The 26,525-nt window shown below is 42.3% G+C and overlaps 1 protein-coding gene across 1 annotated transcript in view; it reads left to right on the top strand.

Annotated features, from left to right (window-relative positions):
• Window positions 1-23,360, top strand: part of KIF26B (kinesin family member 26B) — a 284,115-nt gene extending 260,755 nt beyond the window's left edge. Inside the window, exons 12-16 of the mRNA XM_027683763.1 lie at window positions 1,035-4,467; window positions 17,281-17,483; window positions 18,505-18,655; window positions 20,228-21,803; window positions 23,101-23,360. Of these exons, the coding sequence (XP_027539564.1) occupies window positions 1,035-4,467; window positions 17,281-17,483; window positions 18,505-18,655; window positions 20,228-20,376 (3,936 nt within the window). The 3' untranslated portion in view covers window positions 20,377-21,803; window positions 23,101-23,360. The remainder of the gene's footprint in view (window positions 1-1,034; window positions 4,468-17,280; window positions 17,484-18,504; window positions 18,656-20,227; window positions 21,804-23,100) is intronic.
• The last annotated feature ends 3,165 nt before the right edge of the window (window positions 23,361-26,525 follow it).

The following is a 26,525-nucleotide window of genomic DNA, read 5'->3' as shown; positions in this document are numbered from 1 at the left end:
GTATATACCCTGTCCTAGGCAAGTGTCACAGAGCACATATCAGAGACTAGGGCGGGTAAATGCTTCAGCTTCAAAGACAGAGGAGTGAGTTCAGACATATCTGCTGTAGCAGGTTTGTAAGCTGCCCTCATTTAATGATATAACTGTCAGAGAGCATTTATTTTCCATTATGCTCTTAGTGCTAATGAAATAATAAGGAATGAAACTGCTGTAGAGTTAAAGGAAATTGAGATTAATTAAGAATTAGATTCTCTATGCTTCTCAGAGAGAGCAGTAGCAAAATAAATGCAAAACAGTGTGTCCATTGCCAGCATTGGTGCCTTTTTTATTCCTACTGCTTCTAGATAAGGATGGTAGATTTTCCAAGAAACGGAGTGAGAATGGGCTGTACCCGTTTTCATGTTTTAGAGTCCCGGTTCCTTCTATGCAGTTTATGGTGTGAATTGGGCAGAACAAGTGAATGTTAGCGTTTCACTTAAATTGTCTGCCTAGAGATTGACAAAAGATTTTTTGTCAATTGACCGAGGAGAGGCAAGTGAAGGGATTTGGTCCACACACCATCACAGCGCTGTATCTCCAGAGACCTCTGAGTGCATGTTATACAATTCAACACACTATAAGCAGGACCAAACAGGGTCGTATGTAATGAGTTTTCTTGATCCTCTTCACACACACACACACACACACACACACACACACACACACACACGCACACACACAATCAGCAAAGGCTTTGCCAAATATCTGATTTCTTTGGACAGGCTCAACTAAGGGAGGGGTCCTAATTAATTTTTTTTGCACTTTTTTTAAAAAGCCTCATGATTTTGAGTGGGACTCAGAGTTGAAGCATTGGGTTCTCCATTGAACAATAGCTGCGTGTTTGCTGTAGGGCTGTGGATAAGCAGCTTCAAAGCTCTGTGCCTTAGTTTAGAGATCCCAGTTTAGATGTGACTGTGACCTTTTTGTGTATGCGGTTTGTGCAAGGAGCAGCTTGCAATGCTGAAATATCACACTCTCTTTCTCTCATATTGCAGTACACATCGAGTTCTTCTGGAGGAGAGAGCTCTTGTGAGGAGGGCAGGATGCGGAGGCCAACCCAACTGAGACCTTTCCATTCTAGAAACACTGTTGACCCAGACTTTCCTATTTTGCATTTATCAAGTGATCCTGATTATTCATCCAGCAGTGAGCAGTCATGTGATACAGTGATTTATGTTGGTCCCAATGGCACTGCCCTTTCTGATAAGGAACTGACAGATAATGAGGGTCCCCCTGACTTTGTTCCCATAGTTCCTGCTCTGCAAAAGACCAAAAATGAGGGCAGGTTGGAGGAAGTTAGTGAATCAGGGCCCAGCACATCTGAAAGAGACTGCCTGAAGTGCAACACCTTTGCAGAGCTCCAGGAGAGGCTGGATTGCATAGATGGCAGTGAAGAGACTGACAAATTTCCCTTTGAAGAGATGCCTGCTCAATTTAGCTCAGACCAGATGTCTAAGTGCTCTGTCTCAAGCCAGCTGGCAGAACTTAGCCACTTACCAGAGTCAGATAAGGAAGATACGATGCCAGAATGTCAGCATCCTGATAGAGAAGCCAAGGAAAATATAAATGCAACACCCAGCAAAACTAAGAGAAATCACTCCCCTGTTCCTTCTGGAGCTCTTACTAATCTTTCAACTCCTTCTTCTCCCAGGAGTGTAACAGGCAGCTCTAGTAAAGAGCTTAGCTCTTGTCAGTTAGCACACAGCACCAGCTTGCAGAGCAGCAGAGAAGGGCTCAACACCTGTGGATTTGTGGAAGGCAAGCCTCGGCCAATGGGTTCACCCAGGCTTGGCATTGCAAGCCTCTCAAAGACATCTGAGTATAAGCCACCAACTTCTCCTTCCCAGAGGTGCAAGGTCTATACACAGAAAGGAGTCCTGCCCAGCTCCACTCCCCCACCAGCTCCCCTGAGTAAGGATGCTGGGATGACATCTAGTGAATCTTTATTACAACCAGAAATTCGGACCCCGCCTGTAGGCATGAGCCCTCAGATTATGAAGAAGTCGGTGTCCTCCAGCAATGGAGATTTTGAAGAGACTGTTCTCAATGAAGATCATCCGGAAAGCATTTCTCCAGAATCCAAGAAGGAGATTCTGAGCACCACCATGGTGACCGTTCAGCAACCTTTGGAGCTGAATGGAGAGGACGAGCTGGTGTTCACCCTTGTGGAAGAGCTAACCATTAGTGGGGTCCTTGACAATGGGCGCCCAACCAGTATCATCAGTTTTAACAGTGACTGCTCAGTGCAGGCTTTGGCCTCTGGGTCTAGACCAGTCAGTATTATCAGCAGCATATCTGAAGATCTTGAATGTTACTCCAGTGCAGCTCCTGTATCTGAAGTCAGCATCACACAGTTCCTTCCACTTCCAAAGTTGAGTCTAGATGATAAATCCCAAGATGATGGCAGCAGGCGCTCATCCATCAGCTCATGGTTGAGTGAAATGAGCACAGGGAGTGATGGTGAACAGTCATGCCATAGCTTCATAGCCAAGGCATGCTATGGGCATGGGGAAGCTATGGCAGAACCCCCTGTCTCCGAGTTTGCAAGCACCATACAAAGTACCAGCATGATTTGTGTAAGTGATAAACAGACATCAGTGGCTGACAACATGCTTATACTGTCGGAAATGGGGGAGGAAGCTTTCAGCAAAGTGCCACCCATCAAAGGCTGTAAAATATCAGCTCTAGGAAAAACTACTGTCACAATAAAAAACACCGCAAGCCTTAGCAGCTGTGAAGGCTATATCCCAATGAAGACAAACATTACTGTGTACCCATGTATTGCTGTTAATCCCTTTAAAGCACAAGACTCTGATGATGCTGTACCAGCAGTAACTGTAGACCCAAAGGTTGCTCATCCCCATGACAGGAAAGAATCTAGTGCTAAGAAGGATATCAAATTTGAAGACCCTTGGCTGAAGAGAGAAGAAGATGTTAAAAAGGACAACTCTGAGAGCAGTGATGGGCCAAGGCCTGACACGACTGTGGTTTCAGCCAAGCCCGAGCACAGCACAAAGCAGTCCTCAGCGGACAGGTTTAGCACCAGCAGTGGGGACGCTTCTATTTCACCAGGATCTGACAGTCTAAAAAGGATTGTGGATGGGTGTGAGGTGGCAGCATCCAGCTCTGCAACCCAAAGTCCTGTTTATTTCAGTGATGGCTTGAAGAATTTTAGCCTCCCTCGAGGCCTCCCGAAGGCAAGCAAGGTGGAGGAGTCTGACAGTCATCTCCATCCTACGGCCACTGACAGCAGCGGAGTCAGTTCTCCTGCCTTCCCCCTGTTTTCTAAGGCTAGTCTTGACAAGAAAATGGTATCTCCTAAACACTGCATCCTCACTCGTCCCAAAGGGACCCCTCCTCTGCCACCAGTGAGAAAGTCAAGCTTGGATCAGAAGAACAGAGCCAGCCCCCAGCACAGTGCAGCCAGCAGCACCACGAGCAGTCCCTCCAGCCAGCCTGTGTCCTTCCTGACCAGCTTCCCTGAGGAGCTGAATGCCAAACAAAAGGGCCCTGGCATTGACAGCAGTGTCAACAACAGCAGCAGCAAGCTCTTCAGTGCCAAACTGGAGCAGCTTGCCAGCAGGACCAACTCCCTTGGGAGGTCCACAGGAAGCCACTATGAGTGTTTGTCATTGGAAAGAGCAGAAAGCCTGTCATCTGTGAGCTCCAAGATGAGCCCTGGCAGAGATACCACAATGCCCAGGGCTGGAAGGAGCCTCAGCCGCAGTGCCATGTCCTCACCCACCAACTCAGGCCTCTCCCAGTCAGCAGGTGCCTCCCCAAAAGCCAGCCAGTCAAAGATCTCTGCAGTCAGCAAGCTCCTGCTGGCAAGTCCCAAGACCCGCAGCCTGTCTGCCTCTGCCACCAAAACACTCAGCTTCTCCACCAAATCTCTGCCTCAGTCTGTAGGGCAGAGCTCCAGTTTGCCCCCAAGTGGGAAGAACATGTCCTGGTCAATGCAGTCCCTCAGCAGAAGCCGGGGCTCCAGCCTTGCTTCCAAATTGCCTCTTCGGGCTGTCAATGGGCGGATTTCAGAGCTGCTCCAGGGGAGTGCCAGTGCCAGAGGCTTACAGCTGCAGGGAAGCTCAGAGGCAGATGAGCGTGGGGGCCTTCCCGGAGATGAGAAGCCAGCTGTTCACATGCTGCCTTCACCTTACAGCAAGATCACCCCTCCTCGGAAACCTCACCGCTGCAGCAGTGGCCATGGGAGCGACAACAGCAGTATCCTGAGTGGGGAGCTGCCCCCTGCCATGGGGAAAACAGCTCTCTTCTACCACAGCGGGGGGAGCAGCGGCTATGAGAGCATGATGAGGGACAGTGAGGCGACAGGGAGTGCCTCGTCAGCTCAAGACTCCATGAGCGAGAACAGTAGCTCTGCGAGTGGCAGGTGCCGAAGTCTCAAAAATCCAAAGAAACGATCAAATGCAGGTAAGCTTGTGGTGGTGTGAAAGAGGGATGCAGATCGAAGCAGGTAACTAGTAATATGGTGGGTAGACTAGGGCTAGCTCTAAAGGTAAGCTAGTTAAATATCATTCTTAGCTGAGAAGAGAGGACAGGGTAAGTTTCCTAGGCTCTGCCTTGCTTCAGTTTGGAACATGCACAAATCCTTTGTGGTTTCATTGCCTTGGCAGTAGAGTCTCTCACCTGTTTCACTTAGGTTTACTTCAGATGAACAAAAATTGGTTAGTAATGCCAATGACAGCCACATTCAAGTATTTATTTATACAAATATACTTGTGATTTGATTCCCAAAAGATGCCTTTGTGAGGCCATGAAACGTAACTGTTACTCTTAAGCACTTTGGACACAGCCTTCCTTCTTATTATGCACATTTCACCAGCCCAAGACCAGAGTCTTGCCAAATAGCTATATCTGTTGTGAGCCCAATTTTTCTTCTTGTGTGCTCTAGATACGCAAAGGTGGAAGATGCCTTACATCTGAAACTGCTGAATTCTTTCTTCCCGCATAGAAGATGAAATGAATTGTACCCATGTCCCTTGAAAGATGTTATCCTGTGTCTGAAACTCTTGCTTTTTAACTTTTGACTTGAGACTCCTTTTCCCACTAATTTATTGATAAAAAATAACAGATTATATTAAGAACAATGTGTGGAAACTACTGCACTGAAGGACTTGCAACTGAAACCTTTTTAGTGATCATGGTACAAATCAGAAAGACTTCACCTTTGTTCAGATGTAATCCTTGGTAGCTTTCACACTATATCAGGACTTTTTTATTAGATGGCAAGAGCCTCCTGTGTAATACCAAGAGTCTGTGCAGTTGCAACTTGTACATATTCCCACCAGAACGAGTTTCATAAAGTTGCAGAACAGGGATGGGGAGCATTCATGAGCTGGTCACCTCACCTTTTTCCTGGATGCTGTTTTCCCAACCTGTAGTGCAAGTCCTGCCTAACCTACTTTTGAAAAAAATGCGTGTTGACACTGGAACTGGTGTACACAGGTATGTGGAGTATCAGTGACTACTTATCCTACAGTAGCTCTGGCTGTCCAAAATTTGTTTTTCTCATAGTTTTCCTAAGTCACCAGCCATTCCACTTGCTACAATACTCACCTCATTTGCAGTGAACAAACTGAGTAATGCATAACTTTCTTTTTCTTTATGCTCTTGACTGTGGTGGCAGGAAGAACATGTGCAACACAGATGTGAATGCTATAGATACAGCTATTAAAACAATATCCATAAATGCATGGCTGATTGTACCTGTTCAGAGGATGCATCTGAAAGTGATCACTCTACATGCTACAAACCCAGATGAAGTGATTAAATAATCTTTCTGAAGTTAATTTTGCATCCTGTGAGAAAATCTCTTTCCTATCCCTTCAGTTTAAGTGGTAATAATTTGATTTTCCTCTTTCTGAGGAGCTCTTCCTCTAAAAGCTCCTTTCAAATGTAAACTTGCAAGAAAAATAGGTATAATTTGTGTGTTGTGGAAAAGGAAAACAAAGCTGTCCACAGAGATGGAATTTTTGTGTGCATACTGACAACTGGATTGTGCCTTGTGGAGAAGCTGCCCATGTAACATAGACTTTTTCCACAGGTCATTTAGATGCAAAAATTTATCAAGTTCTGTGAAAACAGGCAGCTGTGCAGATGAAGGAACAGATTAGACACTAGAGAACAATGTCTCCCACCACCCCACTCTTTCCCTAGGGGAGATATTTTATAAAAATACTGTGAGAAAAGCTTTAGGCAGAGCCTCTGAATTCTTTAGAGTCAAGAGTTCCTCCCAAAAGTAAATCAGTAGAAGACCAGGATTTGTTTACTCTCATGCTCATAAAACTAGTTTAATTTCACTTCTCTCTGCTTTGATAGCACATTGGAGGCTGGACAAGGCTGGAGATATGAGTGGGAAAAGCATTACTTCTGTGTTGTAATGACAGACGAGCTTCAGATGTGTGTGTTGTATTTTATACCAGGACTGTATTTTGGCTCACAACTTTGGCTTTTGATAGCCCCTGTGCAGGACTGAACATTGTGTTTGTGGCCAAAAGAAGGGAGTTTTGGAGGAGAGGACTATTTGAGACTCAGGTTTCAGGTTGTTCTTGTAGCAGTCAGGAGGACACACCAGGTGAGAAGAGACTTTTCCAGCCTTGAGCCTGCCTGGCAGAACATTGACACTGGTTTGTCATGCAATACAGGTATGCAAAGTTAGCAAGTGAGGGGGCAAGCAGGAACCTTTCCCTAGAAGGAACCATGAGGAGTCCTAGCTTTGCTGCTTTTCTACTGTTGTGTAACATCTAACCTGTCTTTTTCACCAAGTACAGCTTTTTTTTTTTGCTATATCAGCAAGTAATTCCTGTATTGTTTTGAATGACTTGTATTTGTGTATAAGTACAACAAGGGGTTTCATAGAAACTAAAAAAAAAAAAAATTATCACCATCCCTATCTAGTAGCAAACCACTGCCCAGAAATTAATCAAGTTTCACTTTCTTTCAGCCCAGATCCAGTTTGCATTTCGTCCTGCAGCAGTGAAATCATAATTCTGTTTTGATGTGTTTGATAATAGTATAATTTTTCACATGTCAGCTGATTTATGGTGGCATAAACCCAGGATTATTACTTCAATGCAGGAGAACATGAAGGAGGAGTTGAGATATAAGGGAGAATAGAGCTGTTCACAAATGTATTTTTATTGCATAATAAAAAATTGTAAAGTTTTGCAATCTTTCATCCTCTGTAATATCTCCGTTCTTATAAGCGTGAATGTTCTCTCTTAAGGAAAAATTTTTAATGAAAAAGATAGCATACAAAGATTCTGAGCTCTTAAAAGACAGATATTATTTTAATACAAAATGTCAAGAGCATTGGACCTTTCCTGATTTGCGGTCACAAATCCACTGTGCTGTAATGGATATGGCACTATAGATATGCTCATTTCAGGTCAGGCAACCTTGTCCACTTTATTTATGATTATTATTAACAGAAATGCTAGCTGTCAGACATGATCAACATGAATCAGCCCAAGGCCCCTGTAAAAGGAGCTATAAAGAGTCTTTAAGAGAATCACCAGCAGATCTCACAATTACTTTTGAAGTTCTGACACATTGGAGAGACATCATTTTTTCTTGAGATTAAGATCTTGTCTTTCAGTGCTCTTACGTGCATTATTTGTATGTGTAGGTGCTTCTGCCCTGAATGTCATACATGAAGCATCAGACATAAATTGACAGCTTTTGAAGGATACAGCTAATTCATATCCTTCACTGTTAGCCTTAGGTTAAATTTTGTGCTCTGCCTGAGTACCTGTACAGTTCACAGACAGCCCCATACAAAACTGTGTATGTACAAAATTAGAAGAAAATAGAAAATATATATTTGCTTCTTGAATTCTGGTACCCATTGAAAACTCATGTGTTTATATTATGATGCACATAAGCCTTTCCCCTGAAGCTAACCTATCCATTTAATCAACATTCCCATCTTTGTATCATCTAATATTTGTTCTATAACATCATGTCAGCATGTATTGGCCCAAAGTGACTGTTTATGGCAGAAACAGAGCTATTTAGCCCTGATCTACAGTTGTACATTTCAAAGCTTTGTACAGCTGCTCTTTAATTGACCCTGCATTTCAAGTATTATTCCAAACCTCATTTTACAGATGGAGAAAAGAAGGTGGAGAATTTTACTGCCTTGCCCAGTGCCCTCAACCAAGTGAGAGCCAGATCCAGGGTTAAATTACAAGCACCCGTGACTCCTAACCTCAACTACAACTGACTTTGCCATACATTCTCCCCTCCCATTGCTGAGCGGTGGAGAGGAGAGTTTCATTTATTTTCTTTTTACGGCAGGCCCTTCCTCCCTCTCTGACCACAATCATATGCGCAACTATGTTTTCTTTGATTTTTTTGCTCACTCCATTACCCTTTCCCTGTAAGAAACAATTGGCATCTCAGCCATATCTCTGTGGCTCCATTCTCCTCCCTCTTGGGTAGACAGAGCTGTTTTGAGCAGGGCACTGAAGTGTGGGGGCATAGTTTGTACCATTATCAGTATTACTTTTTAATTCCTCAGTAATTCCAATTTCAATGGCCCTGTGCTACTCCATGGAAAGGCAATAATAAGGGTACTTTTATAATACATATTCCTGTATGTGATCAGGAAGTGCATTCTGGTTGAACTCCATTTTGCAAAAGCCATATTTATCTCCTGAGGATGCAACAGATATGAGAGGGAGGCAGGCAGGGTGGCAGATTAGGACTTGCAAGATCTATGTTGTATTCTCTGGTGTACTGCTGGTTCACTGTATCGCCTTGGGCAACTTGTGTAATTTTTGTGTTCTCTGGTTACCAGTTCATAAAAGTAGATAATGGTGGTACAAAAAAAGTGACAGCAGGGTCTTTAGATCAAAAGTGTTATCTACCTGCTTTTTGCTCTTCTGATTTGATTTTTAGCATCTTTTCCTGAGTTTAGTTTTGCTGTATGGGGGCTTTACTTTAAGATAATTCTCAATGCAAACATGACTGGATGATTTCAGAGATGCAGCTTTGGTGTTAGCTCCACGTCTTGCCCACTGTGAGCTAGCAGCGAAGCAAGAGCCCAGGCTCTAATGAGGTTTACCCAGTAAAGGCAGGTGCTGATTGCATTCTCACGTAATGTGCATAAATGCCTTGTTTCTACCTTCTGCTGCCCTCTCCTACAGATGTTATTTACAGGTTCTGGTCCCTTACAGTGTTTCAGTGCTGTCTATAATGAAACCTTCCCCGGGAACAGCAGAACAGGAGGGTCTCTGAGATGATTATCATAATTAGGCTTTTTCATGAAGACACACAGATCTTTCTGAGGCTTTTTTCTTTCCTGTTCCCTTTGGGAATAGGGTTGGGTGCTTAAGAGAGTCTCCATCCTATGTACATTGAGTTAGACCTATAGGCTGCAGTCTGTCACTGCTTGCAGCACTCTGCTGAGATGGGATGGACCTGTGCTAAGGAGTGTGTCTGCTTTGATTTCTCCAGTTGAGACTTTTTGGAACTGAGTCTGGGCCAGGAGCTTTACTGGTGGCAGGGCTTGTGCCAGCAAGGTGAAACACTCAGGGCAGTGATCTGTGGCCCGAGCAGGCTTGGGGAAGCAGGAAGTGTGCAACAATCATAACATGTCGGTGGGACCACTGCCTCTCAGTTGGCGTGCACAGACCCACTCATGGGAGCAAAGACACAGACTTGGGCATGAGAGGAAGATGTGAGAAGGAAGGAGACAGTTTGAAGACATGAGACTTTGGGCATAAAGTCCTTCCCTGTAAAGCATTTTCAAGTTGGGTCAGTCAGGGCCAGTTTATCCTTTTCCTGAATGTTAAGTATCAGTAAACATCAGAAGGGAAGAACCTAAGGGCGGCTGTTGAAAGTCAGGCCAAGTAGAAACACGACTGGGCAAAATTAAGGTTTTCAAATGCTGACTTCCTGAAGTTTAAACCTGTGCCCTGAGTTGGAACCTGTCTGACTATAGATAATTAAAGATTCCTGCTGCAGCATTTGATGGCATTCACAGTAAAGTTTGATGTCTCCTTGAGGCTCTTTCTCAGGACTAACTTTCAACACCAAAGTAGAGCAAATTGCTACATGATTTTAAACACTTTAATAAAAGGATAGAATGTTAAGATATGACAATAATTATCTACATATAGAGTCCTTTTCTCTCTTACTAGTGTACTCTAGCTTTCACTGGTGGGATGGTTTTAAAGATGGAGATTTAGAGGTTCCTGGAAAGCCCTGAAAATTCTATACTTGAACATATTCACTCTCTGGAAGCACTTAGCCCTGTCTATGAAGGCAGCAGAAAAAGCCAGAGGCTGAATCCACAGACTGTAAATTATGAAAGTCCGTCTCCAACTAACATTGCAAAGCATCACATTTTGAAACATGGCCAAAATGATAATGATAAAACAAAACACCAACAAAGAGAGTCTGGGCTTTTCTTGTTGAATCCAAGTGAAAAGGAATTTGGTTCATGTTTAGACTGCCTAAGGGACAGTGTAGGGAGCTGAAAATTGCCCTTTGTATCAGAAAGCTGTAGGGCATTTCCAGCATTTCTACTTTAACTTGCTTAAAAGTGATAGTAGCTAATTGATATCCTGCATTATACCTTTACTGTGACAAAGGATGTTTAGAATTATACGGGAAAATGCTGTTTGCATGGGGGTGACCACTTTATGCATGTGACTTGCTGGCTGGACAGCCCTGGGGGGAGCAAAGGGAGGGGAAGTGCAGGCTTCAGCTCCAATTTTTTTTTTGTTCATTAAAACAACAGCATTGATTTTCCCAGGTCAAAGCCAGGCCATTTCATGCAGCAAATCTGTGTTGAAAGGGATCAGAGTAATCATTTTTTACACGCTTGACTACTGCATGCCAGCACTGAGCTTTCAGCCACATGAACATAGGAATGATTTAATAGAGGAAGTGGCAGCAGGCTATTGTGCACGGTGAAGGCTCCATGTAACATGCATGACTGAGTCGCACACCATTAGGCTGGGTGTAAATAAAACCTGCTCCTGACACTGCCACAGAATTAGCTCACTGGAATGCCTCCACTACTGTCCTGTTGGGAGCAAATCCTCTGGCTTTAGAGCCCCTTCCCCCTCCAGCCTCTGCCTTTGCTGCCCAAGCGACTGGTGCAGCTATTTAGTGCAGTACTGTAGTAACAATAAGCATCTTCTTAAATAATGCCACAATGCTGACAAATACCTGTTAAACCAAAATCCAGTCAAAAGTGAGATAAATGTTTAGAAGAGACTCTGGTTGTTTTTTGCTAGGAATTGTGGGTGGTGTGCATCTTCCGTGGAGCATCTCCCAGATTACTTGTCAACCTGCCACGTTACAGGAGGACTGCTTCCTGATCTGGTTTCAGCAGTTTCATCAGTGCTCATTCACTAGCTCTAAACTGCCCTGAAAAGCTGCTCCTTTTAAAACAAGACAGTAATTCAAAAAGCAAGGTTAAGAAATTAAATGTGTAGATAGAAAAAAAGTTAGGAGTTGGCTGTACATCAGCATATCCTTATACCAGTACAGAAGCAGCATATCTAGTATAGGTATGGATGGAGTATTACAAAAAAGGGTTGCTTTGTTCCTATATACAGGCCGCAGTGATTTCTTCCATCAAGTGTCCTCGTACTTCTTATGAATTCACAATAGTGGGATTGCATAAAAGTCAATACAGAATATGGTCTGAATTATTTTACAATGAGGTGGGCATAGAAAATTTTCTTCTGAACAATATATCCTGTCAGTATTTCCTATTCCATATGTTTGGGTGCAACATGGTCCTTCCTATGAAATCTGTGTAATCTGAGTTGTCAGGATGAGTGAATGCTATTTAGATTTTCTGGAATTACACGCCTGGATTCTTTGATCTTTGGAGTACTCTAAATACTTACAGTGAAGTCCCCACCCCCTTCAGGGGGGCCTTCCACTGGAAAACATTGGCAAAGTCTTCAGTAATCAGGAGAGGACCTGTGCAAACTGTGTGAAAATCTGAGAAGTGAATGTGCTATCTATGTGCTCTACACTGGGCAAAGTGCACTATAAAATAAACTAGGAGAATGGAGGTTAAAGGTTCGGGAGGAGTTGGTTCAGTCATGGACAATTGCCCATAAGGGCAGATCCCATTAGGAAATGAGAATGAGAGGCAAAGTCAGCATCATGTTTTCAACTCAAACAAAACAGGAGTTCTGTTGTCAGACAGTGAGGAGCAGCAGGAGGAACAGGACAGATAATCTTTGCTGGTAAACAAACAATTTGATGCTACAATTGACATTGATGCTATTACTATTGGAGGCACAATATTTCTTGGAAATTAAGCTACACAAGGAATGGTGGGAGCTTAGGGGTACTTCTCTAGTTAGCCAGGACTGGTTTTAGTAATTGCCTTGGACTGTCTGGTGAGAAAAAACCAAAATGCTGAAGAGCAAGTTCTGTACAGAAAGGCAATTTTACATCCCATAACATTAAGTGCTGCAGGGAATTGCTTTGGCTGCACATCCTGCCTTTGAGCACACACTATAAACTTCTGAAATGATGTTATATCAAGTTACAGTTTCATTTTCTGTTTGAAACAACTTGAAATTTCTAGGACAGCCATTGTTTTGAATCCCATTCAGATGTATCCTGGTTTGAAGAGATAAGCATCACACTGCTTTTCATTAAAATTTTGTATTTGCAGTTTTTGCCTTTACCTTTTTCACAGAGAAGATGCTCAGTGTGGAGTGTGTGCTTGGAAAGCAATCTAAGGGGAACATTTCAAAATATACAGTACTTAAGCAAAACCAGACTTTTTAAAGCATCTACCTGGTCAACACATACTTTTTAAGCACACATCCTTATGCATGTTGGCAATTTTGCTGAGATCAGTGTGTCTTCTTATCCTTACAGTTACCCTTGTTCTGTATTTCTCATACCTTAAGGCTTCTCTGAGCTTGTCTTTTCTAAAGCATGTTCCTTCAAGTGCCACTCTTCAGTCAGATCTGCTTTCACACCACGCACCTTCACTGCTTTGCTAGTCTCTGTACCTTAAATGTAACCTGGCCAAACCTTAACCTATAGCTCAAGGTAGAGCAACAGATCTATTGCAAAAGCAGATCTTGTATCCTGCACATTTTGAGGACTATTTCATAGCCTGGTTATTCACAGTCCAGATAGGCTCAGGAGTGTGGATAAATTCAAACTAAGTAAAAAACATATCCTTCAAGACATTTAGCAAATTACATGTTGCTTTACATGCTGCATGGTCATAAATGAACATGTGGTTATTCTGTCCTGGGTTCATCTTACTGGATTTCAAGATTGATTTTTAGTATAAATTTCTTTTTTGAATGGAGAAATTAATCCCATTTACATGGCAGGAGGGTCAGCCAGTTTGCCGAGGGGCAGAGGTGGGGCAGAGGTGGGAGGGACATGCTGAGAGCTGCTCCTGTTGAGCTCCCTGGCTGTCCACTTTCTTCGTAAGTCATGTGTGAGGAAGTAGAGGAGCAGTGCGATATAATTCCTACAAAACATTTTATTAATTGTACAGTCAAAATTGATAAGATCCTAACTCCATCAAGTGCTCCCAAAAAATTTAGGACTTCAAATGGGTATTTTCTATGTAAAGGAAAAACTGTATTAATTTTAACAATTTAATTGTTGTGTCTGTGTGTTGTTACGGATGAGCAAGCTGTCAGCTGCTTTGTGACACTCATCCTGAAGCTCTGCTTTGGCTGTATCTCCTTACTGATCCCAATTAAGGTAATGTCAGAAAAAAAACAGAGGCTAAATGGAGAGGTCAGTGGCAGGAGTCTCTTGTCAAAAGACACTGTTGTTTTCTGTACCAGGACTAATAAACAGCCTGTTAATTAGTGCATGTTTAGAATAAACTAGATCTGGTTTTGCCTTACTGGAAAGATGAAGAAGATCTTTCATTTAATTTCCCCTCAAAGCACTCTAAACCTCAAATAAATCATCCTGAGTCAGCATTCAAGGCTCAGATAAAAAGACATCTCTCTTTCTCTTTCCTCTCTGCATCTCACATAGTTGTACCCACTTGGAGACCTGTGTCCCAAAGGAGCCCCGGGGCAAACAGTGGTAAGTCAGGTAGCCTGTGGTGGCTCTGCCCTGTTGCATTGCCCCAGTGCACCAAGAGCCAGCAGCTTTTTTGTTGTAATAACCCATGGGCAATCCAGGCGTGAGCTCTGACCAGAAGAATATAATGAGTTAATGTCTCCTGCCATACTGTAGTCCCCTCTGCCTGTCCACCAAGGGATAAGCAAGTGCTGTTAAACGAAGCCTCAGGTTGGAACCCTCCTTCTAGACCCCAGGCTTCTGTTTCTCATTGAGTCAAACGTATATGGATGGGAACTAAATGCAAAAATATTTATTATCATCCCTGTACTTCATACCCCAGTGACATCTGTTTTGCTTTGCTCCAAGTAGGAGCGTGATGCTGTTCTCATGGCAAGGTGCATTAGAGCCATCCACCTGCATTCCCAGAGAGTCTCAGACCTGGGCTTTGTCTCTGGGCAGAGATGCAGTTTTTCCAGTGGGGTGGTTTAAAAGTGCCTCATTGCACAAGAAGGTGATGTTAACAGCCACAGTGAGGAAAAGGGGAAGAAAATCAAACATCACAGAAAAAGGCACTACCTTAGTCATAATTCAGCCATGCGTGGAGAGCTGGGCAGAAGGAATTTCCAGTCTGCTCAGCTGCTTCCTGGAAATGCTAGAGCTAGTCTGTAGGCATGTCAAGAGAGGAGATGTGACCACCAATGTGGAACAGAAAATAAAAAGAATTAACAGCACTCAGTGCATTAAACAGGAGGTCAGATCTGATGCTTGTAGATATTGTCAGGTCTAAAAGTTGAGAAACAGCAAAGAGATTGCTTTTACACTCACAAAATTTGAAAGACTGCTCCTGTGGGACACCAAAAACCTAAAAAATATTTTAAAATATATTTAACGCCTGAATCCTTTTGATCTTGAGTGACACTAGGACTATACTCAGTGCCCTTCCCATCTAAGCAAGCAGAGGATTTGTTTCCCAGGAGGGCCTGAGCCTGTTGCAGGATGTATTCCTGCATGTAACGAAATTTAATAGTCTCACTTCCCTTCAAGTATGCGTCTGCTCCCACCATTTGATTACCTTTCTCTAGCATTGCTGACAAGAGTCACCCTTAGCATTACAGTTTGTTGAGGTCTTCCCAAACTGTATTTCTCTCATTGTTTTCAGTTTTTATCGATGGTAATGGGTCAGGTCTTGCTTTTCCTTTTATCAAGATCTGACTCTTCTCTTGATCAGGCAGTTTAATCTAGAGATTAACTGAAATGTGTTCAAGGTAAGTGAATACTGAATACTTCCAGTGACTGGTACTACAGATCTAAAATAACTCCTACTTGCTTGTATTTGTAAGGCTTCATTTGTTCTGGCATGAACTTTTTTGCTGGGCTGCAGTTTGAGTAGTAAATACAACTATTATAAGTGTCACAGGATGGGCAGTCCAGATCTCAGGCTGTTTGGTATAAAACAGCCTTGTAGAACTCCCTGACTACGCAGAGCTCTCTGTCCATCAGCTTTGGCTGTGCTCTTCTTTTCTTGCATCCAATTACCTCAGATGAATTCAACTAAAAGCTCTGTAGACTACGCTTTACAGATAGACAGCAAGATAGACCATTCTCATCTATTTTAGAGCTAACATTTACAGGTTAATTACGGGTCTTTAACTGCTGGTTTCTAGCACAGACTGCTGCACTCAGAAATCATGGGATAAGATGTGATAGTTCACAAAGTCAGCAGAGAAACAGACTACCATGAATGAAACTCAGCAATGGTTTGTTACTGGCAAATTCAAAAACTAGGCAATCACTAGATATTTGGAGGGTTTTGTTTTGGGTGGGTTTTGTTTGGTGTTCTTTTTTTTTTGGCTTTCATTGAAGCACCAAGTTGACAGACATGTTGAAACTATTTGCATTCAAGTCTCAATAAATGTAATGCGGGATATTCCTATAAATGCTTTTATCTTGTTTTTAAAATAAAATCTGCATAATCATTCTGCATGTCTTCCCTGCTGGCATCACTTTTATTCTTGCAGCCAAGAGAGTCAGTTAATAGTTTCATTCAAACTTGCTGGCTCCAGCTTTTGTTTTTGGCTTCTCCCATCCCTTCTATTCCTGCTGCCTCCTAGGGGAGACGTTGCAGGAATTGTCAGCTGCAAATTTATTTTTTTTTTTTTTGTAAACCCATCCATTGCTCTGATTGTGCTAAACCAAGCAAGGAAATGCAACCAGTTGTTTTTCTTTTTTGTGTGTCTGTTTTTTCTTTCTTCCAACAAACCTCATGTTTAGCTTTCTTACCTCTGCTGTTAGGCCAGTGACGTACATTTTCTTCCTTGCTTTACCTTAGGCCCTGACTTGGCAACTCACATGGCAGATGCCTTTTTCAGTGCTCCCATCCACTGCACTGATATTATAAAGCAGGACGGGTGTGCACGAGCACTGGTATTGAAGCAGGCACAGAGACTGCCAGGCCTGCCAGCCTGTTACTGCTTCTGTCTGGCCCATCATCAGTGCTGCAGAAAGTGCATAAATGGGAAATGTTTTAGAAGAATATTCTACTGAACGGAGACAAGGCTAATGTGAGTCTGGTGGCAACCACCAAGCTTGGATGTACTTACTGCAGGCATTTTGTCCTCTCTACTGGCTTTACTGCTTTAGTCAGCCTACAGTTTTATTATGCAAAGAACTAGATGGTGGTATACTGGCACTCAACTCCAGGATAGTGTAAGAGCTTGGGTATCACAGTGTTTTTTGTGCTGTGGTTAAAAAAACTCTAAACCCACACCTCTCCTGGAGATGGTCTTTGCAGAGGCTGGCTAATGCTTGTCCTTCAGCTGTGAGAGTCAGTACCAGTAAAGAGATAGGAAAACAAAGCTGTTCCAGCCTGCTGCTTTGGTCCTTCATTGGCACGCCTGTACACACTGAGACCTAAGCAAAGGGGAGCAGACACAGGCTCTGTAAACTTTAGGGTACTTATGCCCTCTGAGTATCAAATCCTGGAGTCAGACACCAAAGAATACATGAGGATCTGACTCATGGGGAGTGGGTACAGCACATTGCAGCTACAGCTCCCATGGCTTTCCTGGGTTTTCCCTCCATTTTCTTCTGTGCACAAAAAGGCCAAATATATATAATTTGTAGATTGCAGATGGGGCAGAAAGGAGAGGCAGTAACTCTGCTAACATGCTGTGGCACTTTCTGCGTTTGCAGGGTCACAGAGACGGAGGCTTATTCCAGCTTTATCGCTGGATACCACATCCCCAGCAAGGAAACCTGCCAACAGCCCTGGGGTCCGCTGGGTGGATGGGCCACTGCGAAGTGGGCAGAGGGGCCTGGGGGAGCCCTTTGAGATCAAAGTCTATGAGATAGATGATGTGGAGAGGCTCCAGCGACGGCGAGGTGGGGACAGCAAGGTGAGTGCAATCTGTGTAATCTCCTGGAGCGTGTAAATTGTAAAGGTCAGCTCTTGATATGAAAGATTGGGAGGAGTATCTGAAGTTGAGTATTTTAGAGTAACTGTGGATACAGGCTTTATTATTATTTTAAGGCACTTTTCCTTCCTATCTCTTATCACTTGTTTAGGCAGTTTGTGATGTTGTTCTCAGATATGATTTTGTGTGGAGAAACTTTCTGCGGTGGATTTTCCACTGCACTTCACCCACACAGCAGATTCGTTAACAGAGAAAAAAGTGGAATAGTGTTGAGACCTTCACACAGGCTTGAAGGAGGATGGTTCTATTACTGGAATTACTTCCAGACTGGCAAGGGTAGCACAGCCCTCACTGTGGAGTCACTTGCTGCATGTCTTGATGGCTGCCACCTCTCAGAAGTCACATGAGGCCAGGCTTCTTGTCTGCAGACAGCACTGCACCCTGTGCTGTCACTGTGCTCCATATCTTTACAGAAAATATATCATCTTTATTAATGATTGTAGATTGCTAGAGCTTTTCATAACACACTGCCTTTGTTTAAGGATATTTTAAATTTGATATTGCTACCAGTTTTCTATTTTAAAATATGACTACTGCATTTCTTATGTGCCAAGCACAAGGGTGTATTTAGGCTTTCAATACAGCAAGCAATGGATTTTCTTCTCCCAAGAGCTTAGGTTTTCTTAGCAAACTCTGGTGACAAAAAGCAGAAATGTTTTACCGCAGTTAATCTAATTTCAAGATGCTGCCTGTTATTAATTATTATGGTTTATTATTAACTACCATTGCAAAGTCTCCAAAGCTCACTGATGGAAAACATCAAAACCAAACAAAAGCAATAAAAATAAAAAAGATGATGGATTTCATGCAGTGATTCATATGCTTTCAGGATAAATGGCTCATTGTCAGTATTATTGATTGGAAGATCATTTCACTGAATGGATCTGAGTATTTCTTCTCCTCTTCATCTATTCCTTCCTTGCTTCTTTTTCCTGTTTGGCAGGAGGTGATATGTTTTAATGCCAAGCTGAAAATCCTGGAGCATCGCCAGCAGAGAATTGCTGAAGTCAAGGCCAAGTATGAATGGTTAATGAGAGAACTGGAGGTGACAAAACAGTACCTGATGCTGGATCCTAATAAATGGCTTAGTGAATGTAAGGGCATCCTTTTATTGCCTGGACTCATAGGTTTCCTTTGGTTTATCTAATGGGGGTGGGTGGAGGAGAGCAGAAATGTGTGGTAAGAGAGTGCGATGTGAGCTACTATGTTTGTGAACTAAAATGAACCAACATATAACCTAAGAGCAAGTTTTAGACTGATTGTATTTCTAGAACAAGTTCCTACAATTCTTATTAAATGTTTACAGGAGAACTGAACAATCCTTTTTGCCTGAGAGCTGAATGTTGAAATGGTACAGCATTCTAGTGGTGGATATTGCCATTGGTAGATTAACATTCATGCGTTTCAGTTCACAGCTCCTGAAAATGAGATTTCTTTTTTGGCCTCAGATCACTCAAACATATAAGCAATATTATAAATCTGCTCTTCTACCACAAAATAACACTGTGGAGCAAACTTGTCCCTTGGCACCAGGGGGCTTACATGAAAAATGAATTTGGCCCATTTTTTATAACTATATGTGTAAAGTTCAGAGAGCTTAAAGATCATTCACATTCAAATAAAGAAGGATCTCAGCACCTTAAAGGAAAAAAACATAAAGAGTACTGCAGTAGTTATACAACAATTTTTAGTATGAGCAAGCAGACAAGTTCATATCAAAAAGTTCTAGAAAAAAAAGCACAATATGCAATTTATCTAGGATAATGGTATGTAGCAAAAGGAGGCTGGCTGATGTGTTCTCTTACAGCATCCTAACTCTTCCTTTGACAGTTGCCTTAAGTTGACACTAGATTGGTACATCCTTCAAAACAGCCACGGTATAGGTTTCAGGAACACTATTAAGGAAGAGAAGTAAAAAAGACAGTTTTAAAGAGAGCAGAGAATTTGCTACACAGTGCTGTTCACTTACAGTGTGATGCCTTTGCTTCTGGTTCCCGGATGGTAAATGCAGAAAGCCTCAAGGATTGCAAAGACCACAGGGACTAGATAAGATGGGAAGTGCTGGCCCAGACAATATATCTCACACTTGGCTTCCATGGAAGCTGCTGTTGGCTGGTCTCTGGCAGCATATGGGCACCTAAGTTGGAGTTTTTATGTGTATGTCTTCCCTTGCCATGTTTGAGTGGTCTAGTGAGAATCACACGGAACAGAGAAAGGTGGGAGGAACAAAGAGGCTAGGGATTGGTTTCTAGTTCTGAGTTCTGAATTCAACAAAGGACTTGTCCTCCCAGGACAGAGCAGCTATTTAAAGCTCCTTCTGGTCAGGAGAATGTGTGAGAAAGTCAGTACATGCTTCGTGCTCAGCATTTGCTTAAGGGTGATGGAGTGTGGCAAAAACCATCTGCAGCTCTGGTGAGGATGGCAGAGCATATCACTCAAGAAAGCATCTCATGCAGCTTAGAAGTATTTTTCACAAAGGGCAAGCCACTGTGCCATTTTAATAGCCATTAAGCAGAAAAGGCAACTTTTAACGACAGTGGCAAGCCAGAGGTAATAATGTTGTATATTGGTGGGTCTGGAGACTTGAATTAGTTCTGACTCTCCCAACAACAACCACTGGGGTGTTTTTTTACTTTTCCTATCTGTGTGGTTTTTTTCCCCCACAGTTGATCTGGAGCAGGTATTTGAGCTGGATTCTCTGGAATACCTTGAGGCCCTGGAATGTGTGACTGAGCGTTTGGAAAACCGTGTCAACTTCTGCAAGGCTCATCTTATGATGATCACCTGTTTTGACATCACCTCTAGACGCCGATAAAGTATGAACCTCAAGAGAATTTCAATGTGCATCTCTACCATCCTCCTTTTCCCTTCCAAGTAGCATCCCAAAGACGAAAGAATGAGGATGAAGGTTGGAGTCAAGTCTCAACTGTGTGTATGAGAGATTTGCTATACTATACAGAGGTCTAGTATTAGAAAAAACAGGACAAGCATGAAAATTGGAGATATAAGGTAGTTGATTCTCTTAGCCTAAAAGAGCACTTTGAGGAACCTTTAAGGACATGTCTGTAAATAAGAACTGCTGGCAGAAGACACTTCTTTCCCTGCATTAGCTGAGGAAGGAGAAAAGGCGGTTGTAAGACTTCCACTGAGAGGTTCATTAAAAGAAAACCTATCCAGAAAAACTGTTTAAGTGCCTTGCAAATCTTTATTATCCAAACATTTATGTTCATACTTTATTGTGTACAGATGGTGCTAGTCAAGAAAAGAAAAAGGAAAAAAAACAAATACACTTTTGAAATGTATTTACAGCTTGTTTTTCTCTTGGTGTTTTCTCCTATTTCAGACTTGCTGTTTCTAAGTAACTTGTGTTTGTAGAGATATTTCCTAATCAGTACAACATATGAATAAATGTTAACTGTCTTTTCTTGTTACCAGAGTAAGGCCACTCAAAGAGAAATTCAACTTTCCCAGATGACAAAAAAGTATTTCTAGCAGAGAGTAAGATTTGCTTATATGTCTTCTGTACTCCCTTATATGCTGGAGAACACAGTAATTTTCCCAGCCTGTAGGTTTTGCAATGTATGAGAGAGGGGAAGTGACATTACTGTGAAGTAAATATCTTTTCAGTTTGATCCAACCCACCCTAACTTGTTTTCTTTTTCATATTTTTTTTGCTTTGTACTGGCTGGAGTTATGAATGAGGAGGTACATTTATCCTAACCCCTTTTTCTGATGCTAATAACTTGCTGAAAAATTACCCTTTAGGCTAAATGTTCCAACAGTTATCAGTCCAAAAATGAGTGATTATTCTGTGATTTCTTTCTTCAGACTCTGACTGATAAAATTTACCTTCACCTCTTTATGACATATACCACTGCAAAACATGTTTTGGCAGCTTTGGATCCCTGGCTCTGTGTGTCCATAGTCACAGACATACCTGAGAAGCGCAGACTCTGCTTAGCTTAGTATATCTGGAAATAAAGTAAATGAGTAGATATAGCACTTCAAGTTTGTTGGCTATGGCATCTGCTTCACTAATCCTCCAGTACGTGAAGCCATGGCAAAATTCACATTGACATCAAAAGGGCAGGGGCCTGTGCCTCAATGCATATCCAAATGTTTTACTAGTTTGCCCCTACAAAAGAATATGTGGGAAGGAAAATCCTTTGTGTTTTATAAACAAATGTGCAAAATCTGCATTTTAATTACATATGAGCATGAATAATTATTTTGTTGAATTAGGTTTCTGTCATGGTTTGAAAAGGCCCAAAATCCAATTCTGATTCCTAGCCCCCCTCCCACATCTCAACCCTGTGTGAGATGGGTTTTCCAGACAAAAACACAAGACTCAATATGGGGGGAAAGGAATATATTACAATGACTATACACATAAATAAATACTTATACTATAATACATTACATATAATCTTAACTCTATTTCTATTTCTACCATGACAATAATATTTACAGTGGGCCAAATCTCTTCTCCCTCCAAATAAAAGTCCAGGAGAGAAGAAGAAGAAAAGACCCCTTCCAGTCTCTCAGCAGCAGATCTCTCTCTAGGCAGCAGGCTCTCCTCTTCCAGGCAGCAGCAGTTGCTGGCTCTCTGCCAGCACACACGAGGGAGGCCTCCAAGCCTCTCTCGGCCTCTTGTCTCCAAACAAGGGGTCTTTCCGTGGACTGCGTTTCCCAGGACAAAGGGCGCGTCACCACGGTCATATCGCGAAGCACAGGGGTCTTCGCGACAGTCGTTATCTTCAGGGGACTCAAGCCCCTTCACAGAGCTCCCATGCTCTGACTCAAAGATGGCTGCCAGCTTCTCTGAAGCTGGAGCAGGGGGGGCCAAGGTCACCCCACACACACACACACATTCCTTCGGCCGTCCTGGCTTATCTCTCAGGAGGCCATGAGCTTCTTGCTCTTCTCTCAGTGCATACTGCACTCCAAGACTCTTCAAGTGAGTCCAATCATCCTCCTCTCTCTTCAGAGGAGTCTCCAGGGGAGTTTGGGGGTTTTGGTTATTTAGTTCTTACCCCAACAAACTCTGTCTCTGCTGCTGGCTCTTTTCTCTTCCTGCTGCTGCTTTTTCTTTTCCTCAGATACCTCTGTGTCTTCCATGCAGCATACCGGCTTCTGCTGCTTCTTCTGGTTCTTATCTGTTGGCTCTTTGCCACTGCTCTCGGACACTGCTGTCCCTGTTGCTCCGTCTGCCCACTCACAGTGGAGAAAACTCCTCCAACTTCTCAGCCACAGGCACTTAGTTCAGTTCAACACCATTCCAAGTCCACATAGCCCCCCAGCCGGGGGCTGGAGGGGGGGGCAGAGCCCCCAGGGCTCTCTCAGCCCCTTCCTCGTGGCTCTCACAACATGGCCCCCCTTCTTCTAACAATTAACAAGTACTACTGCTTCTCTTCTGGTCCAGAGAGATATGTTTATATTTTGCAGGAGCACTGATTGGGTCAAACCCCAAGGGTCACCACCCCCTGGGGGTTACCACTTTCTGAGTTTCAGGGGGAAAACCTGGTTCAAACCACTACAGTTTCTTATTCCTCTGTATTGAAATAAGCACATACACAGAAATTCCTCTTTCCACATACACTTGTGCTACCCTCCTGTTGCTTATGAGGAAATAAGGGCCTCATTTAATATATACTCAAAATGCATCTACTGCTGTACTTATGTGCAACTTTTCTTTTACATCATATTAATGCTATCTTACAATATCCCCAGCAACAAGTTCCAATGCAAAAATAATACTGATAGATTTTATAGTGATTAGGCAAAAAAAAAAAGCTTTTTCAAAAAATAGAAATAACATTTTTATAGTTTTATTTTCATTTAGTAATAACAAATCTTATTAATTCTATTACCCTTGTCACTGGATTTTGTAGAAAATTCTTCTTACAATCTATAAGATTACTGGAAGGGGAAAAAAGGTCCTATATGAAAGTCAGTTTCTACTCTGTTCCACACCAATTTCCTATCATGAAACTTTTATTCCAAGTAAGAATTAAAGACATATCCCCTTCTCTCTCAGAGGAAAAAACCACCACCACCACCAAAAACTCAAAACCAAACCAAACCAAACCAAAAAAACACAGCTGCAGAGAGCCAAGGAAATCGCCCCTACACACAATCTGGGACTTATACAGGAGTGGTGATGGTTCTGTAAATCAAGTGGACACATTTCAGAGGTATTGTAAAATATCTATTGCATGTAATATTCCTCATCATCATTAACTCAGTTATTCATTGACTCTAGATTTGGTACTTCTGTAGATTGGGAAGCATAGAAAGCAGCGTGTCTACCTAGCCATTACTTAAAACAGTAAGTGCATATGTTTAGTCTGTTTACCATGATGGACCAAAATTGATTCCTGAAACCAAATGGATTATGCCGAGGATGAATTTTGTGTACTGAAAATTATGTACTAATTAGCAGAATTATAGTACTTACAAATATTTTATTTCTGAGGACCTAATTAAAGTGACCATTAACACTCCCGTTATGTACTAGCATTCATATCCTAAAATCCATACTCATCTTGTCTTTCTTGACTTTCTGTCATTGCAATTCAGAATTTGCCACTACGTTTTTAAGAATTGTGATGGCTTAATGGAAAAAGAGGAATGAAAAGTTTGAGGAGATTTGAAAACTATAAAATGTTTTCTTCTCAAAAATAGCTTTTTACTTCAGAATTTATATTATTATATTTCAAATATCTGCAAAAGAGGTAATTAAAAGCATCAGGACCTTATTGTGCAATGGATCTTAGCCTGCAGTATTCAGCATTTTACAGAAGACCCATACACTTCTGCAAGTCATCCAGGAAGTCCCATTATTTAAGGAATTGCCAGCATAATGCTGTTTTTATGTTGATTTTTTTAAAAGGCATCATGTTGCCTAAAGTACACAAGGAACAACATGAATGTAATGCTTAATCATTTGCACATTCAGAAATCAATCTTATTTCCCTGGGACAGCTTTAGTAGCGAACAGCAGTGTTAATGTAATTAGGTTTGAAGGTTAATTCTTTGCATGTGTGACAGGAGATCACAGCTCCTCGTTGTCGGGTTGTGTGACAGCTGCAGAACAACACTACTACTTCGTAACCCCACCACTGTTCTCCAGCACAGGCAGCTGTGGGGCAGCTTGGGGCTTATTCTGGGAACTGCTCATCTTTGCATATGTGAGCCTTATTCATGCAAGGGACAGAAGTTGCTTTATAGACACAAATTCAAGTGTAGCCTTAGACTGGAGACTTTGGATGCAATCTGGATTCAGACATCCTTCTGGTCTGTGTGAGCTCTTGCAGCAGGCAGAAAGCCATGGGTCACACCCCTGCTGGCTCCAGGTGCTGGGTCACTTTGTGTCCTAGAGGATATGGGAGAGCCCTAATTCCTGGTGTGTTTGTCATAATGATACAAGTCTTTTCTCTAGGCATGCATGCCTTGTATTTGCCTCAAACTGATTCCTTGTCAATTCATTCAGATCTAAGCAATCTGAAGTATTACTGTATATAGAGACAAGGAAGCAAACCAGTACTTGGGCTCTCCTTTCTTAGGTCTTTACTGGGCCTCTTCTCATCTCACCTGTGCTGGTAAAACTGAGGCACAATTGTGTTAAGAGTCAGGAGAGTTATAGCAGTGTAACCTTCCCATAGCGAGGAAAAGGAAAATTCATCCACCTGCCATTTTTTTTTGGTTTTGGTATTTACTGTGCTGTTATATGGTAGCAAAATATTCTCCTCTTACATATTTGATATCCCCTCATTTTGCATAAGGGCCACACACAGAGCTATTGCTGAACATCTGCTGACTTCGATCCAGTCTTGGAGGACCCACTGCCATAAAACATAACTTCTGAAACGTGCAGGTACATAAAACAGTAAGTGGTAGCAAGCAATGGCATGATCCTCTGGCATGAAGCACGTTAAGTGAGAGCTGCAGATAATGTACAGAAAAGAATGAAAGATACACCCTGCCATTTTTTTCTTTTATCTCTAAACATTGCAATTATAGAGGCTGAAAACTGGGAGTGATGCTGGGAATAATGTTCACCAAGTCCCATGCTTGCTCACAGGATAGGCTCAGTCCATCTTGAAGTATGGGAGATTTAAATTATTTTTATTTATCTCGATAATATGGTATGTCTTAAAATGGGGACTCATATCTGTGGCATGGAATTCAAATGTGATGACAGCTGAAGAATACAGACTCTTTTACAAACATCACCTTTTATAAATGTTTGTGATTTTGTTGCATCTTTCTTATGAACTAAAAATAATTGTAAAAACAAAGGGTATATACATACAGAGAAGTATATGTGCAAGCAGTCTGAGACAGTCCCCACACACATTATTGTGAGGAGGTGGCATAGCTGTTCACAAATGGTAACACCACCACTCCCCCTTCCTCCTCCAAGGAGTGCCTACAAAACCTTTCTCCTTGCTTCACCAGGATGAAGGCGACACTATAGAGGAAACTTATGCTTGAAACACTTTTAAGGACTGCTTTAAAAAGTCCTTTCTTCCCCCCCTTCTTCAGTCTACAAAGCCAATTGCTGCAGCTCCCACCTAGAGGCCTGTAATAGTATTCCAAACGAACTACTCTATATTTCAGGGTGTCATGAATTTAAGGCAAGATAGTTTACAATCTCAGCTGTTAAATACAACAAATTCTGCATATGCATGGGGAATACAGCATAGTTACATCAAGTGGGAACCTGGACTCTTGGTGGCCTATGAGATCAAGCTTTCTGTCTAGTCCTAAAAGCTTTAAAATTGTAAGTTGAAGCTTCTTCACTGCCGAAGGAAATTCCATTCATATAAAACAGAGGCTGAATGACCCTCTGATGGCAGTTCATATGATGGGAGGGACAGTTGCACAGCATCAGGGATGCACCAGCTCACTGCAGAGATCAAAGCATTGGTATTGTTAAACACTGATAGGAGTGGATGATGA

This window comes from Neopelma chrysocephalum, unplaced genomic scaffold (genome assembly GCF_003984885.1).
Source record: "Neopelma chrysocephalum unplaced genomic scaffold, ASM398488v2 Primary Assembly neopelma1_23, whole genome shotgun sequence".
NCBI classification, from domain to species: Eukaryota; Metazoa; Chordata; class Aves; order Passeriformes; family Pipridae; genus Neopelma; species Neopelma chrysocephalum.
This window is presented reverse-complemented; position numbering and strand designations above follow the sequence as displayed.